The 20,081-nt window shown below is 38.6% G+C and overlaps 1 protein-coding gene, 1 long non-coding RNA gene and 1 other non-coding gene across 3 annotated transcripts; all 3 read right to left on the reverse strand.

The window, feature by feature from the left end:
* Nucleotides 1-4,083: 4,083 nt before the first annotated feature.
* Nucleotides 4,084-4,156, reverse strand: Trnat-cgu. Its single transcript has one exon. It is a non-coding gene; the product is annotated as a tRNA-Thr (tRNA).
* A 4,754-nt stretch (nt 4,157-8,910) lies between these two features.
* Nucleotides 8,911-10,964, reverse strand: LOC107045970 (the record flags this gene model as incomplete). Its single annotated transcript, XM_015268400.1, has 3 exons — nt 10,818-10,964; nt 9,940-10,054; nt 8,911-9,485 (listed from the first exon to the last, which is right to left on the reverse strand). Coding segments are annotated over exons 1-3 (837 nt in total), but the record flags the coding sequence as incomplete, so codon positions are not given.
* A 349-nt stretch (nt 10,965-11,313) lies between these two features.
* Nucleotides 11,314-13,244, reverse strand: LOC107045972. Its single transcript, XR_001461500.2, has 3 exons — nt 12,968-13,244; nt 11,939-12,126; nt 11,314-11,715 (listed from the first exon to the last, which is right to left on the reverse strand). It is a non-coding gene; the product is annotated as an uncharacterized LOC107045972 (long non-coding RNA).
* Between the last annotated feature and the right edge of the window lie 6,837 nt (nt 13,245-20,081).

Below are 20,081 nucleotides of genomic sequence, written 5' to 3' on the forward strand. Positions count from 1 at the left end.
CATTCAGCATTTTCGATACGGTCGGCATCCTTTCGCTTGCAGAATTCGTCTATTACTGGCCCAATTTTGACACCGGGGAGGTCTACCACTTTCAAAACTGCTATCACACCATCATTAAATATAATAGTAGCAAGAGAAAGGGCAATGTCAACAATTACAGCGCCACTAGAATTAAATTTTGGAGCCATTTGCCACACCATTGAATTAAAACTCTCATTGTTGTTCTGCGTAAAACCACCTAGACATCGCTCCAATAATTCTCGCTTCGTTAATTCCTCATATATCGGTATCAATAATTCAGCAATATTCTCGGGAAGTGGTGGTTTGTCAGAATAAGAGTCAAGGGTACCATTCGCAACAGCTTTTTGGAAGCGGCACCATGAATCAGGGCCTTCTGGACACAAATAATGTCGAGGATTTTCTGCAGTAGATGTCATGTGATATAAAGTTGCCCACATATCATTGTACATCTCATCTACGGTCTTGTGTGCATTCCGTCGAATAGCCAGGCCATAATAAGTCGATATTTCTCTGGATAGATTCTTTGTCAATTTTCCCTTGCCTCCTATGCCTTTGTGGCATTTTTTCAACCCATCTATACGATTATCGACGCGTTTTTGTGCATGATTCGTACATTCTTTTTTTTGCACAACAGGTTTATTGTTGTATGGAGCAGCACTGACGACCCCCTTGTAGGTTTTAGTATCACCATCTCCAATATACTTTGTGTACTTCAAATTGTGTAAAGTCTCGGACCGCTTGAACATTTCCACAATTCCGTCCACTTCCATTTTTCCAGCAGAGCCTTCATGATTCAATTTGCATTTTTTTGAATGTCTTTCTTTTAGTTCGTCGAAATTAGGAGTTCCTTTCAATGAATCTAAATGCATACAACCTTTACAAAAACTGCTTTTCATAATCACATCTACAACTTTCCCAGAGTAGACTCCAATCAAAGATGCAATGCCGTATGAAGATTTGAAACCTCTTTTTTTCCAACTCCCGTCGCCAGATACATAAATTCCATCAATTTCATCCACATTGAATTTATTCACCATAGCAACCACCTCTGCCTTTGCACCTTGCGAGAGCGCCAAGTCACGCACAATTTTTGCAGCGGCGCTAATAGTTTCCACTATTTTATCATAGAAACTACGAAAAATAGGCCGCGGTAGATCTATGAATGCACAAAATTTTTCAGCTCCAGTCAGACCTATTCCCACTAATCTCATCGCAAAAATAAATCTTCTATTCACCTCGTAGGCATTGTTTATCAGTGGGCAAGAGTCAATAAATATAGGGTCACATTTTTCACAATTCACTGTCAACTTGAATCCTAGACCGCGTGTGCTACATTCCTGGAATTCTACTTGACCACCACAATTTTTACACGACACATGATTCGCGAGTGTTGTAAAAACAGTAACAAAATTTAATATTCGATAACCGATTGTTGCGTCCGTGCTGCCTTCGAAATAATTTTCACCCTGTAACTTTCGGGCTGCAGTACTTGATAATTTCCCGGAGCCTCTCTCAATCTCAAATCTATTCCGAGGGCGTCTGAATTTTACCCCGTCTCTCATTGGCCTTGCTCTCCGTTGTCTAGATCCTTTTCTATCCATGATACTCAAAAAATATTGAAAATTAGAAAATTAATTCACTCTACAAGATACAAATGACTAACGCGTTCAGCAGCGTCAGCGTTGCACTAAATGTTTAGACAAACTGAAATCTTGAACACAGGTTTTGTTTACCTGCTCATTTATGAAGTCATTTTCACCTCTCGTGGGTGGATTTTCCATTACAATCAATGGTAATATGCATTACAAATGATGGCAAACATTTCCCCCTGGGCTTTGTTGACGGGAAAAGAATAGAGCGACGAGGGATTGCTACCTGAGCACGAGGGACACGAGTCCAGCAGCGCGGCTGCACCTGCTGCAATATAAACGGTCACCACTAGGCTAATTCTTAGAATTTTTAAATGAAACTTCATGAGTATACTTTTGAAAGCATATACCTTTGGAAAAATCAAAAAAAAATTCGAATTTTTTAAAATTTTACCGTGGCTATCCCCCTTAAGATAACTAAAAAAAAACGTTTCAAATACATCAAATAACGCCTCAAAAAATTTATTGAGATACCCTTTCGACCGAGTTCGAAGATGAAGACGATAGCAGTAATCGTTACTGTGATTTTTGTGAAAATTTGCAAATTTTTTTTTTTTTTTTGAATATCAGAATTCCGCAGACATCTATGGATTCTTGGACGATGGTTACGATAACTGCCTCCGTTGATTGAATTTTTTTATGATAATTTTCAGAAATTTCAAATTTTTCATCAGTTTCCCCGAAAATGAGCTTTTTCATGGTTTCTTCAAATGTGAAGTTTCAAACTCAATCAATTATGAATAAATTAATTTTTTTCAATGATATTCTGTTGAAATTTTGTTATGATATAAATAGTATCATTCTATCATTTGATTTATACAAGAATTTCAGGAATCGCTTATGGTATTCGAAAGTTTGTTGCCTTTCCATGATTGTGGAAAATACACTTTTGTTGATTATTTGAATGAAAGAAGAAGGTTCAAATTCATTTAAGGTTAATCTATTTATTTAATAATTTTAAGGATTCATGCAAACCTATTATGAGCAACTAAAATATCATTTTAAAAAAACTGATACTTTAGTTATCTGGGGCCCATAACCCATGTCCTCTCCAGAAAACCCAGCCCGAAATTACAAAAGAGGACAGGTGTAGACTTTATTTTGTAAAAAAACTGGGCCAAGAAAAAGTTTTGTTTGATTCCTACTGGGAAGTCGAAATTTTTGAAAAATGCATAGAAATAAAAAAGGAAGCTAAGTCAGGAATTTACAATAAATGGTGATAGTGCACAATCAGGTTTCTATAAGATAAATAGTTCTCAATGGAATAAGTATTCTAGAAAAATTTTCCATGAAATAAAAAATCAGTAGGAGTAGGACCAACGTCCTTGACGCGGATCAAAGGATGGAGGATTAGATTGATACGGACAGTGAGTTGAAAAACTCCGCACCAAGAACGTTGGTCCTGCTCCTACTGATTTTTTATTTCATGGAAAATTTTTTTAGAATACTTATTCCATTGAGAACTATTTTTCTTATAGAAACTTGATTGTTCACTATCACCATTTATTCAAAATTCCTGACTTGGCTTCCTTTTTTATTTCTATGTATTTTTCAAAAACTTCGACTTCCCAGTAGGAATCAAACAAAACTTTTTTTTTGGCCCAGTTTTTTCACAAAAACATTTGTTTTTGTGTTTTTAAGCAGATTTCATTATTTTTTTCAAAATAAGCAAGGACCGTTTTTACATCCGGTGAAATTTGTTCTTTTCAATTCAATTCAACTCATTCATTTTTCATAAGATTCTTCCGACTCTTCCAACTTCTTGTTTCAATATTTATAACCAAGGAACAAATTTATCGATTGAGCTCTGTCTAAACTTATTACAAAGAGGCTGATTGTACTTTAATTTAAAAAAAAATTCGATTTCATCAATACTTCAATATGACATCAACATTTTGAAAAGGGTTCAAAGTGTCCATTTAATCCCATTGTCTCCTACTAATTTTTCCTAAATAATCACAAAATTGTTCGCATTTCACTGTCACTTAATGTAGAGAATTTTTTTCCACGGAATGAAAACCTTTTCTGTTACACTGGGAAAAAAATAAATACTTTCTTTTCGAATTTAACTATTCACGGACATTTAATACTTAATCACACAATATTTTCGACACATCTCACTTTTGTCACATTCCAAACATAAACCGATAACCTCACAAACAGTGCGTAATAGTGTAAAAAAAAAAAATTCAAAGAGTTCTAAGAGAATTAGAATTTAGAGAGAAAAAATTTCCGCTTCACCCAGCCGGGAATCGAACCCGGGTCTCCCAGATACGCGCCGGGCACTCTTACCGACTAAGCTACCGGGAACCACAGAAATTCACTCTCAAATTCACCTCAAACACCGCCTAACCTCCTTTAGGCATTAAAGAATTCTAAGAGAATTAGAATTTAGAGAGGAAAAATTTCCGCTTCACCCAGCCGGGAATCGAACCCGGGTCTCCCAGATACGCGCCGGGCACTCTTACCGACTAAGCTACCGGGAGCCACAGAAATTCACTCTCAAATTCACCTCAAACACCGCCTAATCTCTTTTAGGCATTAAAGAATTCTAAGAAAATTAGAATTTGGAGAGAAAAAATTTTCGCTTCACCCAGACGGGAATCGAACCTGGATCTCCCAGATACGCGCCGGGCGCTCTTACCGACTAAGCTACCGGGAACCACAGAAATTCGCTCTCAAATTCACCTCAAATACCGCCTAACCTCCGTTAGGCATTAAAGAATTCTAAGAGAATTAGAATTTAGAGACAAAAAATTTCCACTTCACCCAGCCGGGAATCGAACCCGGGTCTCCCAGATACGCGCCGGGATTGAATTCTCTGTTATCGAAATAAAATAATACTTATTTTTATTGTGGATCCTTACCTTTTCAAACACTAGGTGCATCTGTGGCTATCGTTCACCTTCTTAATGTTTAATAAAAACGTAGATAATAATAATGAAGTCAAGGTGTGAAATGAAATGAAAAGATAAAAATTTAATAGTACCGTTTTTTCAGTTTATCGTTTAGAAAAGATTTGGACATATACAAAGAAAAGAAACCGAAGGAGAGAGAGAACTCGATCGACGCAAAAGCAAGTAAAAAAAGAATCAATATTGATTTCAAGATTTTTATTTTGAATTGATATTGTAACCGCGGATTTTATTAAATATTATTGAAATATTATTAAAATGATAATTACCTGGGGTTGAAGATAGTTAAATTTAGGGGATTAACTTAATTAATATTAGGACCTGAAATGGAGGATTAGGGTACTTGAATCAATAGGGACACGAATTGTAATTGAAACGCTATTGAGTATATATTCTAATCATTTTATTATACGAAATATCAACATGAACTGTTAAATGCCTTTTATCTATTATCTAGAGAAAGTGGGTAAGGCCAGGCTACTTGTCGCACACGTGAAGAATAAGGGCTGATTCGATAATATGTACACGGGGGAGAAGCTAGTTGTGTCTAGGGGGAAAATACCGATTGACTCGATACACTTGTGACGGTTTGACGTGACAGGGGAGAAAAATAGTCAAACTCAGCCGCAATAAATATTAGATAAACGTCTCGAGGGGAGCTCACACTTCCCTATTCCCCCAATGCAAGCAAAGCTGGACGACCATCGGGCTCACATAAGAGCCAATGGCTTTAAAATTAATTCTATTTGAATTCTGCTGGACGAGATGGACCTGGCTAAAAAGAGGAGGACCCTGAGAAACATCTCTTGGGGTCACAAGGAGTAGAAGATCCCCTGGAAAGACGAATCCAACCAGGACAACCAGGGAGGCTAGCGAAGATCTCCAACAATTGAATTAAAAATAATGAAAATTATAGTTGAATTGGTGTTAGGGTCACGTGATCGAGGTAAACACGTGGGTCACAGGCTGAGGGTCAGCAGTCCTTAGCTCGCTCCAGTGTGAACACCAAAGTAGGAGGAATCCCGCCACTTCCAGAGGATTTTTGAGGAACCGAGGACCCCGATAAGGAATTGAGAGTACCTCAGTTCGCCCCGAGACGAAAGTGTGGTCAAAACTCAAGAGGGAGTGTTAATACATTGTGGGAGCTTTTTCTGGAGCGTGTGGAGGAGCGAGGAAGGATTTTTTTTTAATCGTTATTTTACATCGCTTCGACCCGGTTAGGGTATACTGCGATAATGATCAAGACTTTAAATGGTTAGATCGCACCATTCTACCCGGCCGGGATTTGAACTCGGAACCTTTCGCATGTGAGGCAACGAACTTACCCACTGCGCCAAGCCACCGGGATAACGAAGAAGGATTGCTGGAGCCGGAGAGAGATTGTGGGAGCTGGAGGAGCTTGCCTCAGCTACCAACCGGAGGCCTGTTGGACGAGCCAAGGACGCCCTGGGTCGGATTTCAGAGCAGAAGGCCGATAAGTACCCCTTTTTGCTTGTGACTGCGCGGTTTCCTCGATCACGGACCGATTTGGAGGGTTTATTCCCCGGTATTGTTAATATTGAAGTTCATTTTGAGTTATTCATTTTCCATTCAATTGATCTTGGGCGACCCAACCGCCGTGAATTGTCGTGGGGATTATTATTTCAGTTTTCTTTAGTTTTGATTCATTTCTAGATTTATTTAGTGGACTGACGCAATTTATTGTATTTGATTTCTTTATTTTATGAATACAATTTGTTTCTTTGGAGTATTACAATCGGAGTTGAGTGTGATTTATTGGGGAGAATCAGGAATTCGAAGAGGGCGTATCGATCTCCCTCCCCCTTGCAAATAAGATAGCCGGGTAATTGCAGGTGTTGGGGGGAGGGGGGATTTGGGCCGTTTTTGTGTGATTTTGCTCGTTTTTCACATGGAAATCGAAAACGAGCTGGCGCTAGGGCATTTGGGCTTTAATTTGGTTAGTTAGAAAATTTGAGTTTTTTGAGTTAGTGGTGGGCAAGATTAGGGCTCGTCACACACTATTCTCTGAGATCAATTATTAATTAATGGGGGCAAAAATATGTAGACTCACCATTGGGGGGAAATACCTAATGGAAAAGGAAATAATAGGAAAATGAGCCAGTACCACGACCACGTGGGTGCGACTCGGGAAGCTCGGGGCGACAATGCAAAATTCTCAATAATTCCAGGGGTTTTCTCCTGGACATGAGTCTCCTTTCCACCTCGGAGACTTCTGAGTGCAACTTTGATGAGCCGGGAAAAAGCTCTATTATTTCACACAATTTTCCTCTTTTATTAAACTATTCTCAAACACAAAATTACTGGGCTTCTTGGGTAATAGTTCTCGGGGCACGTGGTAACACTCGGGCAGCTGGAGGGCGAGTGAGTCTTCTTTCTGCTGTTCTCTTTCTTTGCGCTTTCTTCGCACTTCTGTGTATTCCGTCGTTTTCTTCCTTTGGATCATCCCGCGATTTCCCATCATCGATCGTAGATCTCTGTGGGGGGGTCCGGGGTATGTTACAGCAGCGTATTCTAATGGGCCGTTGGTGGTGAGTACTGTCAAGGGGCATTTATGGGTAATTTTCCAGGGGGTACTGGTCCTTGTGGAGCGACTTCGTGGGCCAGTGGTGTTGACTTCCTTCGGGTGGTTTCGTCCTTGTATCCAGGGGGAAGGGTAAAAAAGGGGATGAGGGGAAATGCTCTGGGAAATGAAGTGACCAAAGATGGCGGGAATCTATTCTTTAGGGGGCTAGTGTAAGGTTACCAAAAATGCCTCGTCACCATATATTTGATAACAGTAAAGGCCAAAATTAATGGATAATTTCAGGAATTTGGTACGAACCAATAGTGGGATTAATTCAAAGGTAGTTTTCGAGGAATTACCGAATTTTTGAAGATCTATTTCTAATTTCCACATTTGTTTCACTCAAGTTTCTTTCAGAGTTGGGTTCACCGTTTTTTTACACTTTATGATAATGATTTATTTTAAAGATTTTACAGTTTTAAAATTATGGGTTTATAAATAACTATTGGGATGTTTCTTTGCACAGAATATCGCACTATAATGTAACAAACAATTGACAATTTATTGAACGGTAAGCCACGCAATTCAGTTCAAACGCATGTGAATTTTGGTAGCGAAAATATTTTTTGTTTCAATTTACTTGGGTCTATTGATCATTTATACGTCGGGCAAGATATTCTAACCGATTGCGAAGTTACGAACGCATGTGGACCCAAGGAATTTAGTCTAATTAACGTGCCGTTTTGGCATTTAAGCCGAGACCAAAGAAATATTTAATTATTATTATTATTATTTATTACTGCTTATAGGATACAAAGCCCCATTGCATCGGGGGAGAAATATGATACATATTTTTACAGAGAGTGTGTAAGAAATGTGTATAAGCACCTCAGGAAGTACATTAAAAGTAATTGACAATATTTGATGTCGATCAAATAGGAGAAGAATAGTCAGCGACAGCAAGCTGATTGGAACGAACATCTCTTAACATCAATTTGATCAGGCGCAGAAGCTGATACATTTTTGAGAGGAATGTAGAGAAACATTTTGCAGATCAATTTTAAGTCTGATAGAAGAACAGCTCAGAATAAACCTATAAATACCTTTATGTTCACTAAAATTTGCTTTAAAAAGAACAATGTTTAATGAATGATTCAAAAGATGTAGAAGCTCGAGGCTCGACTCTGCCTGGACAATGGAGGCAAAAATGTTCGATCGTATCAGGATAATCGTGATTAGAATAGCTACAGACATTATTCGGTTTACAGGTCACTTTTGCATTGGCAAGATAAAAGTAACAATTGTGAATGCTCGCTAATCTCACCTGGGCCAGTAGTTGTTTCGTATGTAAACTGTGGTTCTTTTGTAAATAGATTGATCTCCAAGAGTTCATAAGAGAAAAATCAGGTGTGAGTTGACAGGAACTAGACAACCTCCATCTATCACGGTCTTCCCCTCTTAGAATCAGCTCGTAGGCAATGAAAATTTCATTAGTTTTTGCAGACAGTGACGAATGATTGAAATTGTTCATTAAGTCAAGATGATTAGTCAATTGGAGGAGATTTCTAATTTGGCAGATCCAATTAGATGAGGCATCCCAGGAGGGATTATGACTTAGCTGAAGGAGACGCAGAATACAGACTTTAGGTAGATAAGAGTCATCACTCCTCAAAATTTTCAGCAACCAGTCCCAGGACATTTTCATTACTCTGTACTTAACTGTAGGAAGATTAGTCTCAAGTCTCAGAGCCCACCCAGGCGTACACCTACGGAGGTTGAGTTCTCTTTTGTACAAATTCACCTGAGCCTTCTCCAGATCTCCACTATGAAGGAGACCCCAGGCAGGAATTGCATAAAAGAGCGTAGAAGAAACCAACGCATTATAAAGCGTCACGTAAGTTGACCAAGAGCTAACACCAAGGCTATAAAGACCTTTCAACGAAACACTAGTAGCAATTTTAGCTTTTGAAATGGCGTGACGGGCAGCTTCATTGCCAAGAGCGTTACGATTCACGGGAATTCCCAGATACATGTAGATCTTAGCCTCCTCAAGTTCAGAATCTTTATACAGTCTGAGTCTAGAGTCTAGTTTCCTTGTTCTCCCAGACTTTTTAAACACCATGATTTTCGTCTTAGAAACATTCACAGAGAGGCCATTTAGATCGCAATATTCAGCAAGAATCTTGAGAACTCTTTCCAACTTAATGTGGGAGTCAACAAGAATGACCGTGTCATCTGCATAATGTAACATCAGGATATCAGTAATTCCATCGATATTTAATCCATACAAATTTCTGTCTCCGAGAAACTTTTCAAAATCTGAGATGTAGAGGATAAATAGGAGGGCACTCAGAGTTTCGCCCTGAAGAACCCCTTCTGTAACAAGAAATTTATCAGAGACTTCGGAATTGCTTCTAACTTGGATCCTGGTCCGGTCATATAGAGATTTGATAACTCTAATTATCTTAGAGCTAATTTTTAGCTCATTCAGCTTAGCCCAGAGCCGGTCATGGGGCACGGAGTCAAATGCTCTTTTAAAATCAACAAAAATCGCGTAGACCTCTCTTTTTGGGAGCCCCAGCTGAAGCAGAGATCAACGTGAAAATTGCCTCCGTGCATCCTCGACCAGCTCTGAAACCAAACTGAGATTGAGGTAGTATATTATTGTTTTCAGACCACTTCTCGAGTCGTTCTTTTAATATGTACGTGAAGATTTTAGTGACGTGATTAACTAAGGCAATTCTTCTATAATTATTTGGATCAGTATGGTCACCCTTTTTGAAAATCATAGAAAGCAAAACATCACCACAAGACTCAGGAGAAGACTCACTTCTTATTACAGTGTTGAATAAATTCAGCATTATTAGTTTACCAGCGAAGGGTAGAGCCTTATAGAATTCATTCGTGATAAGATCAGGTCCAGAGGCCTTGTTGCACTTGAGTTTCTTTAATATTAAATCCAACTCTTCCAGTGAAATAGATTTCTCTAACTCTGCTACATGATTTAACGTTGGAATGAAAGTGGGAAAAACATGTTGTGTGAAAATTTGCTTATAGAAGTTGTTCCAAGACGCTATACTAACATCACAAGAGTGAAATTGCGGTGGATTAAGCCTTTTAAAAGTTTTCCAGAAGTATCCCTGGTCAACAGATCTATTTAAGGCGGAGGTTAAACTATTTCTAAATTCTTTCTTTGTATATTTGACTAGAGATTTGAATTCTTTACGTGGTTGGTAAAAAGCATTTTGTAGAATTTTACAATATCTGTTTATCTTGAGTTTAGAACCAAGTCTAGTGACTTGCAACTTTTTAGCTCGGATCGCAAGATCTTTAGCCCACAGAGGGAAACGGATGGAAGGACATGGTCTGGTTGATGTCCTGAGAGGCTGCAAAAGGCTAGATCGAGAGGCAGCATCGAGAATTACTTTATGCAGAAAATCATTTAGAACCTCAGGTGAATCAGACAGCTGTATAGGAAGGTTGTTTGCTAAATACTGGAAGGACCGGGTATTTAGCTATGTTGTATTAATTCAACATAGCTATATGGATGTCAGGGTTCCATTTAGGTTTCATGATGACATTAGTAGCGGTGGAGGGGTTACAGTGGGAATCTACAGAAGATTCATGCTGTTGGTCAGGAACGGGGGCAGAGTTGTGGATGGAAAGTGTAACAGAAAAGTGATCAGACAAGGGAATTGGAAGATTCACCTGCAGATCAGAAACTAAATGAATGTGAGACGCCTTGACAAAAACCAGATCAATCACAGTGGTCCCCGTATGACCCAAGAACGTCCAGTTGGTGGGCCTGTCACCACTCACCCTACCGTTTATCAGAATATGACCATTCTTTGTCATAAAGTCCGTGAGAAGGGCTACACGCGGGCAAACGCTACAATCAGAGTTTAGGACATCATGATAACAGATTAAACCAGCAAAAAGATCAGGCGGGAAGGTGTCAGAACCGCCAACTCGAGCATTCAAATCACCACCAATAATGACCAAATAATCTCCAAATGCCTCCTCGATTTTGTCCAGAAGTTTTTGCAACCTTTCTAAAAAAATAACAAAATTACTTGAGCGCTGGGAGTACAAATTACCAATGATAATAGTAGATTTATTATTTTCAATTCTACAAAAGATCCAATGATCGCAGATACTTATCAGAGATGAAGAAGGTTTCGAAACTATACTGGCGACAATATGAGAGTGATCTTTCCATCTAACCCCTACTTCCCCCACCACCGACGCGCGCATGCGCGGTGGGACGGTGGTGTATCCCTCCGCGTACGGCGTGTTCAAAATACATGAAAAATAATTTCCTGTTTTGTTTTTTTCGTTTTTGATGAAAAAACAATGAATTGATAACAAAATTATGAGGAAATACGTGAAAATTAATACTTAATAAATTAATAATAGTAATTGACTTGTCTAATTCTCCAACAGTTGACCAAAAGTTTCAAAAATAGTGAAACTAATAATAGTAATAGTGAATAGTGAATAGTGAATAGCTTTTTCAACCATTTGTTTAATATGTGTATTGTTTTTACTCTTCCAAATGCTCAGGTGTAGATTCTCCGTTGTCTGTCACCCAGATGGTTCTGAAATTCTGAAAAATTTCATTGAAAGCATAATTCCTAAAAACTTCCTTTCTGAATTGTTTCTTTTTCTGAAGTTGTTGCTGTTGGATGCCAAGGTTATTCTAAACCCAACAGTCGATTTGACGAGATGAAACTCGCACGGAGGACTTTTATTTATACATTTCAGCTTGGAAATCTGGCGATATTTATTCGACAATTTTTTTATAAAATTCAGAAGTATATTATAATTACCTCACTCGGGATACGGCAATCAAAGGTCCATTATTGATTTTCTCCTTTACGAAGTATCCATGAAGGTAGTAAATCATCGCCTGAGTTTGGCCATGAAAAGAACACCCTCTCTTATCCACTGTGTCACCAGTCCAGGCCCGGCGCGTCTTCTTCGGAGTCCTCTCTGCTTTTCTCTTCCCCATTGTGCCCTTAATAAGTCATATTTTACACATAGGAGTCCCTCGGATTTTCAACCCAAAAAAAGTCACTCAAATTTCCTCAATTTCAAATTTTCCGTCTTTTAAATTTTCTCCATTCGAAATTTTTGCAAACTTGCAAAATTTCAAATTCCCCTCTTTGAAATTTTCTTCATTTCTAATTCTAGTACTTTCAATTTTTCTGAATTTCGAATTCTCTCAATCTCAAATTTTCTTAATTTCAAATACCCCTTTTTCGAATTTCCAAAATTTCCAATTTCCCCGATTTCAAATTTGGATTTCCAATTTCAAGTGCAATTTCCAGTCGCAATTTCCACAATCACAAATTTATACAGTTCCCAATCGCAGTTTTCGCAATTCCACATTTTTTCAATTTCCAAGTTTCCCCCTTCCAAATTTTCCTCCTTCTCAAATGTTCCCCATTTTTAATTTTCCCCATTTCAAATTTCCCCCATTTCAAATCTCTCAAATTTTCCTACTTCAGAAAACGTTAGTTTTCGAAAAAGACTTTTTGTCAGTACTTGTAGCGAAATCGCCTCTGAAATTAGATTTCGGAAAAGAAAATATAAACATAAAAACGTTATTTCTCGACGTTTCATCATATTCTACATCATTTGCAGTTAAAACTCAAAAATCGAAAAATTGAATCAGGGATCCATTTTGGGCCATTTAGCCCCACCCTTCCCTATTTTTTCAATTGTATTTTCCGATAATAATGATTTTTTTTTGAGTTTGCAAAAAATTTAAGCAAACACCGGCCGGTAAACACAAACCTAACCTAGAAATCCCGATAATTCCATAAAACATGTAGTAATATATCAGCTCTACTTACCACTTCTTCTAAATGTTCACAATGAAAAAGAGAAAATTATCGATGTCACTGGATCCCTGAAACACTTTTGCTAAGCCACAAAATTAATTTAAACAAATAATGACACAAGTCTTCACTGGAACACTTTTTAAACACGATATTTTTTTATGAAGAGCTGTAAAATAAAATGATTAAATGATGAATTAATGTGAAGAATGAATGAGCTAAAGGAATGAATGGATGAATAGATTAATGAGTGTAGATTTAATGATGAAAAAGGTTTTTTTTTAAGTCGATTTTTTCGCTGTGTTGCACGAAATTTTCGTCTTCAAAACCCAAGAAAATAGCACCGGCGGATTGAGGGTGTGCTCCCGCAGCATTGCGCATGCGCGCGTCGGTGGTGGGGGAAGTAGGGGTTAGATGGAAAGATCACTCTCATATTGTCGCCAGTATAGCCCAAGACCACCACTTGGGCGACCTACAGTCTGACCCCCGGACGCATTTCTCCAGTGACAGATGTGATCTCGAAGAGCAGCAGGAGTGACAGGTGGTGTAGCGAGAAGCCAGGTCTCGGAAACACAGTAGACAAAAGCATCAGTGGACGTAATCCCGCTCGTTGGGAAGTTGCCAAATCCATAGACGTTCCAGAAAATAATATGAAGCTTGCTGTCGGTTATGCGTTTTTTTATTGAGACTGGATGGGGTTGCTGAAGGAGAAAGACTGGGACTGCTGACCGGTCTTGGATCCAATGTTGGGAGATTTGTTCCTGCCTCCTGTTTTAGGTCTTGACGTATTGCGGGAGGTCGCAGGACCATGAGCCACCATATCTTGAGCTGCGTGAGACCAACGGTATTCCACATCATCAACAATCAGCCTGTTTGTGGAAAACCACATATTTCTGGACTCCAGCTTAGCCTGTTTAGCTATTTCTCTAATTCTTTTTGCAGTTTTACGTTCCATTGTCGTGAGGTCTACTTCAATATAGATATTACGATGGCCAGGCTTGCTCACAAGATTCTTCTTCTCACTCAAAATTTTAGTTTTACCAGCGGGTGTGTTTAATTGAACAATCACAATATTTGGCATCTTCCCCTGGAGAGGAATAAAACGAACCCGAGCCACTTCATTTGGAAGATCGAAAGCACCCAGTAACAGACTTTTTACATCACGCTCAGCTGTTTCAGCAGAAGTTGTTAGGGCACGGATTACAATATACATTCGCTTACTCTCTTTCTCTAAGACGTCAATCTTCCTCTGGAGACTAGAGATGACAGAGTTAAACGAATTGGGATCGCACAGGCCGGCTTGATCCGACTCCAGGCGAGAGAACTTGTCGTCAAGATAAGATTCTAAGGCACAGTGCTGTGTTTGGAGTTGCTCATAGTTGGTGTTCAGTTTGGACTCGAGATTTTGACATGTATCTTTAATTTCATTTTTATATGTTGCCAGGTCATTCTTCAAGTCGTTCGTGACATTGATAGAACCATGGAGTAATTTCATCATTTGATTAAACTGCTCTTTGAAATTGTTTTCAATTCTGGTCAGCCTAGAGTTCAGACTGTCAGGTTGGCTCCTGTTGGCTCTGCTGGGCTGTTTGACTCATGTACAATGAGGTTATGTCTGCAGAGTTAGTGGAGTGGAAAGAAAAAGCATCAGAATTTTGACTGAAAGACTGCGTTGGGCTAGCGTCAATATCAGGGCTTGTGTTAAAATTTTCTGCCGATGTGTTTTTAAATCGTCTAAAAAAGAATTCTGCAAATCTTGATTGTTTACTTGCGAGCTGTGTTTTGCTGAAGGGGGGAGATTTTCGCTTGCGTTTCACCGATGGCTTCGGGCTCGAAGCTGCAGATGGCGGGATAACTAGTGCGGAGATATCAGAGAAAGTGAAGGATGGAATCACTTTTACCACTTTTGCTATAGTAGTGCCTGATTTATCGACTGCAGGTTCCGATGACGGCGTGGTTGGATTCATCAGCGAGACCGAAAAATGGACTTCCAAATATAAACCCTCCAACTTTGCAGGACTTTGAATACTGTCAGCGGAGAGCAACTGGCACACTTATGAATCAATTTATATTCCAGTAGAAAGATGACACTTTAGACAGCAGATCAAAATAACTTTGAGATATCAAATATGTGGGTCGATTGAGTAAATTGACAATCGGCCAAGGAGCAGAATATACACATGTGAACGTAAACAGCGATCGGAGCGTCCCCTCAAAGAAATATTTTAAAAAAATGCATTTAAAATTCTAAAAGACAATGCGGTTTTTGTTGCGCTAGCATTTTTGGGATTTGAAGGCCACGCGCGACGCATTATCCCGATAAATCGAGCCTCTTCGATAGCAGTTCAATATCCAGTGGGCAACGAATAAGTCGGAGTTATTGAAAGAATAAATTTCTAAATAAAATCAATTTTTGAAATAATTCCATACCTGACAAATGAAATCATCAAATTGCAATTAATCACTCCGAAGAAATGATATTTATGTCACGCCGTGTAATAAAAGCATGCTGCGCTTAGCGCAGCATGCTTTAAACCCGACTTCTGCACAGTGTGACATAAAACATTAAGTGTCTAACTTAATCTTTCTGTTTTTTTTATCAAAAAAATATATACCATTATAAACTATATAAATACTAGATCAATCCTCGAAATATCGTCCATCGTTTTCGATGACCTTGCGCCATCGATCGGGCAACATACGAATGCCATCACGAAAAAAACTTGTAGGCTTTGAAGCGATGAAGTCATCGACGAATTGTCGTATATCGTTCGGAGTTTGGAAGCGTCTATGGAAAACAGATGGTAATCGGAAGGGGCCAAGTCCGGTGACTAAGCCGCGTGTGGGACAACCGCCCAGCCCAAGCTTACAATCGTTTTGCTTCCGAATGGAAGCTTTGAAAATGCAATTTTTTTCGAGTCTCTAATTTTGCTTGGAGTTGACTCAGAGTGGTCTGAAAAATCGAGATATGATGTTTTTAAACGATGTCTGTATGTTGTGACATATTTTTTGAGGTATCACGGATCCTCGGCCCACTACGCAGCCCTCTGACAACCAAACAACCCTGAAATGCTAAAAGTTGAGCGCCAGGTCGTTTTTACCAGAACGATCACTGGGTACCAAACGAATTAGTCCTAGGCTCCAACACTGTTCCCCTAGCTCAAAACGTAGAGATGCGTGTTTGGTTACTGGAAGAGTTTAGACTAAAGATGTGACTGGGTTACGTAAATTAAGATAGATTAACTGTCGGGGAATTCACAATATTTAATAAATTCTGAAAACTCAACACAAGACAAATCCATCCATTAAACCATCCCCTTTTCGATTTTCTATAGTTCAAATAAATAAACAGACTGGCTAGTTACAGAAGATCACATTCGTTAATAAGAATAAAAGATTCTGATATGAATAAAAAAATAAAAAAATAAATAAGTCCTAAAGTCACGATAAGTCCACAATGCGAAAAACAGACAAGTTGGAGTCAACAATCAGAATCTAAATAAAGTCAAAGATATTCATGTGAATGAAGACAACACAGAAGAACGATTGAAAATGAAATATTTCGGTGACGAGTAAAACTGGCGAGCAAACGACTTAATCGAGACAATAGCCAGTTAAACTATCCAAGGTTACGAGACCTCCAAAATTCCTAACATTCAATGTCCTTCAAAAATTCACCGACAGCAAGAGCGTTCGTTCCAGAATTTTCCCCCAAACGCAACACTAACATTCATCAGAATTTATTCCACAATATTCACAAATAACACAATAACTTAGAGAAAATAACTCCAACAACACGAGTCTGTTTGCAACCGAATTAAAATAAATTAATTTCGACAAGCAACGAGGCCCCTATAATATTGGATTATTTTAAACGGAAAATCTTTCAACAATGAGTGCGAATGTGAACAAACACGAACGAGAGTTTCAAATAATTGGAAATTTCACGATTCAAAGGGAAAATTATTTTTCGTGTCACGGAACCTGAAAAATCCCATTTTTGTGGCGTGCGCGCCACGAAATTGACGTTTTGCAGGTTCCTCGACACAAAAATGAATATACACACCTCGCCATGGAAAATATATCACCCTCCCCCACGTGCTTGCCATCCTCGCCTTCGGCTCGGCAGGCAATCTTGCATGTGGGGGACGGTGATCTGTTTTCCAAGGCTCGGGCATGTAATGTACTATATCGGGCGGACAAGATTTCATCTCAAAACTAAAATCATACAAATCCAATGCAAAGTCTCTCGCGAGACGTAACTCGAAAAAACTTTACATGCGCCCGAGACGCCAAAGATCAGAGATCCTGCCCTTATAAAATCAAAATTAATTAGCCACCACGCTCACCAGAGGCCAGACACGAAACGACTCAAAAACCCAAAGAACTCCCGGCTGCATGACAATGATCCAAACGTCCCAATAAATCCTGAAATCCCGATGAACTAGAGACCTCAAAAGGCGCGCAGAAGTCCATCGTGGCTTCCCAAATAGCGTCTTACGAAACTTGACAGATGTGCGAAACATCCGCACTTTGTTACCACCAGAACAGAAGTGATCGCCCGAATTAATACAGGTGCCGGCGCGACTATCAATTGCTCGCTAATAAATCCCATTGGCCCCCTCATTACGACCATTAAACATTCCATTATCATTGGTCCCAATTTTTCACGCGTGCGCGTTATCAAATACACGCCTGCGCACGACACGAATGCGCTAAACACATATCACATATTCCTATTGCATTCACGAATTACAGCAATAGTAAATTACAAAATATTAATCCGACATTTTTATCTACTCATAAATCACGATTTCTTCCTTCTGGTAATTCAAAGTTGATTAAAAGATGCCAAATCCTAATTCAACGGCATGGCACGACCCAGGTAATAGCGCTGTCTCTCTCTGACGTAGGCCCGCTTCTCAATCTCCAAGACGTCCTGTGGCCTCAGCGCCTCAGCTTCACGGTTAAATGACGAAGCTGTACGTGACCCAGCGTATACTCCAGATTCCATTGGTTTCGATGAGGCAATGATAACGCCAAAATCCCTGGATGTCCCTCGAACTCCACCGAAATCCTCCGACGAATGAGCGTGGTGTAATTAAATGAAGGAATACAATACAAAATGAGTCAACAAAACATAAAAACTCTCAAAATGACTCTCGTTGTTGTTAGGTGACTTCAGGTCTGGTGGCGACTGAATCAAAAACCCAAAATGAACCACATGACGGTCTTCAAAAACCTATGAAATGACTTCTAACAAAAATATCACGTTACGATGTATGTGGGACATCCCATGTCAACTCAGGCAACCTGAATTTTTTTGGTTCTCAGAATCCTGAATTGACATGCTCACAGTCAGGTACTATGTAAGTACATGCTTTCCGTAAATTTTTGTTCCTTTAACATCAATTGTTTGTCTACAACATGTGTCAAAAGTTCAAATTATTGGAAAATCGTATCTCGCGAACTATTTGACGGATTTTAATGAATAATAAAAAACAATTTTTTTCGTTTTTTCATGTACTATTCGAAAAAAATACGCCAGTATAGTGAGGACAAGTAATGACCCTTTTTCAGAAGTTTTAATTTTTCAAATTCTAGTGTTACACAAGGGCTAGTCGGAAATCAATTGATTCTGTTTTTTCGATAAATAATAATAATCCCCTATTTTTTCAGGCATTTTGAAATGTGATATCGATATAGAGATGAGAACATTTTTTTTTTGCATAAAATTTTTTTTTTTAACATCAAGGGCTATAATTAGTAAAATCACATAATCAATTCATCACTTATACTCGTATGGTGAATCATCCACATAACCAATGATATAACCACGTTGCAGGCCTAAAAATAGGAGGAGCATAATTGTTTTAACATTATTTTTAATAATGAACATAGAGTTTGGGGAAGAATGCTATCCCAAACCCATAAATTTTCTCATCAGATCCCTACTCTATTAGAGACAAAAATGAAATCTCAGGTTTCATTGAAATCCCAGAATCGTTTCATTGAAATTCCAGAATTTCAACTAACTTCGTCTACAAAGAAGAAAATTCCTGAATTTGTTTGAAATTCCAATGAATTTTTTCTGAAATCTGAAATTTCATGATTTTTTCCCCCTAAATCGCATTCAGTGTTGATGTCTTAAAAATTCATGTATATCTTTACCGGAATTTCCTGATTTGTCACTTATTTTCAGGGGAAAATGTAATTGAAATTCATAGTTTATAGAAATCCCTTGAAATTTCAGTAGAAATCAAATTTTCTAAAAATTTCGAGAAAGTACACCGGAAATTTCAGATAGAAATTTTTAATAGCGATGTTAGCGATGTTAATAATTAAATACCGATGTTGATAAATTCTTAAGTCGTTATGAAGACATCATAGAAATCGAAAGCCTGCAATAGCTCAGACAATAGGGCGAAGAACTCGCAATTCGTTCAGTCGGGTTCGAATCACACGTGTATCCAATTTTTCCACTGTATCATTGACTCATAATCAGCCAGCGTCAACTCTCGCCCTTGATGAGCGTAAAGAAATGAAAAATAATACGACGCGCAGCCAGAAAAATTAAACGTTGTTTGATTGTTCTTGGAAGAAGGCCTTGTATTTGTCGTACTTTTTCAATCGGATGGCAATGTTTCACAAATTTTCAGCACAATATAATTCGCTGTCATGGGGAATGAACGGGGCAGGAGGAGGTAAGCGGTCTGAAAAACAACAAATTTCGTGGAATCGTGTTTCCATACAACCTCCAACGGTTACAATGAGTACGAATCTAATTAGTTGTCCTGAGACTCTTGCTCCTGCAACATCATCCCTCATTCTCTGTTCAGTGTATTAAATTTCCTCTAGAAATTGACTGAATCGTTATTCTCCTTCAGTTATTCGTCAGTTTGGATCGAGATATGTAATCTGTCTGTCTGTAATGTGCCAGTGGTGAAGTTATAAAATAGGAGGAGTTCATTTTTATTTTTCAATGGAGAATAAATTATCATAGTCACGAGTACATTCATGAAAGAATGTGTACATATAGTCGTTGTTGTGGACTTGTTGAGCGCTAAATATAGAGTCATCACATGTTCTTCCGAAATCACTCTCTTCTGAGATAAATGGACCATTTATG

This window comes from Diachasma alloeum, unplaced genomic scaffold (assembly GCF_001412515.2).
Source record: "Diachasma alloeum isolate Michigan unplaced genomic scaffold, Dall2.0 Dall_scaffold_01147, whole genome shotgun sequence".
Classification (NCBI taxonomy): Eukaryota; Metazoa; Arthropoda; class Insecta; order Hymenoptera; family Braconidae; genus Diachasma; species Diachasma alloeum.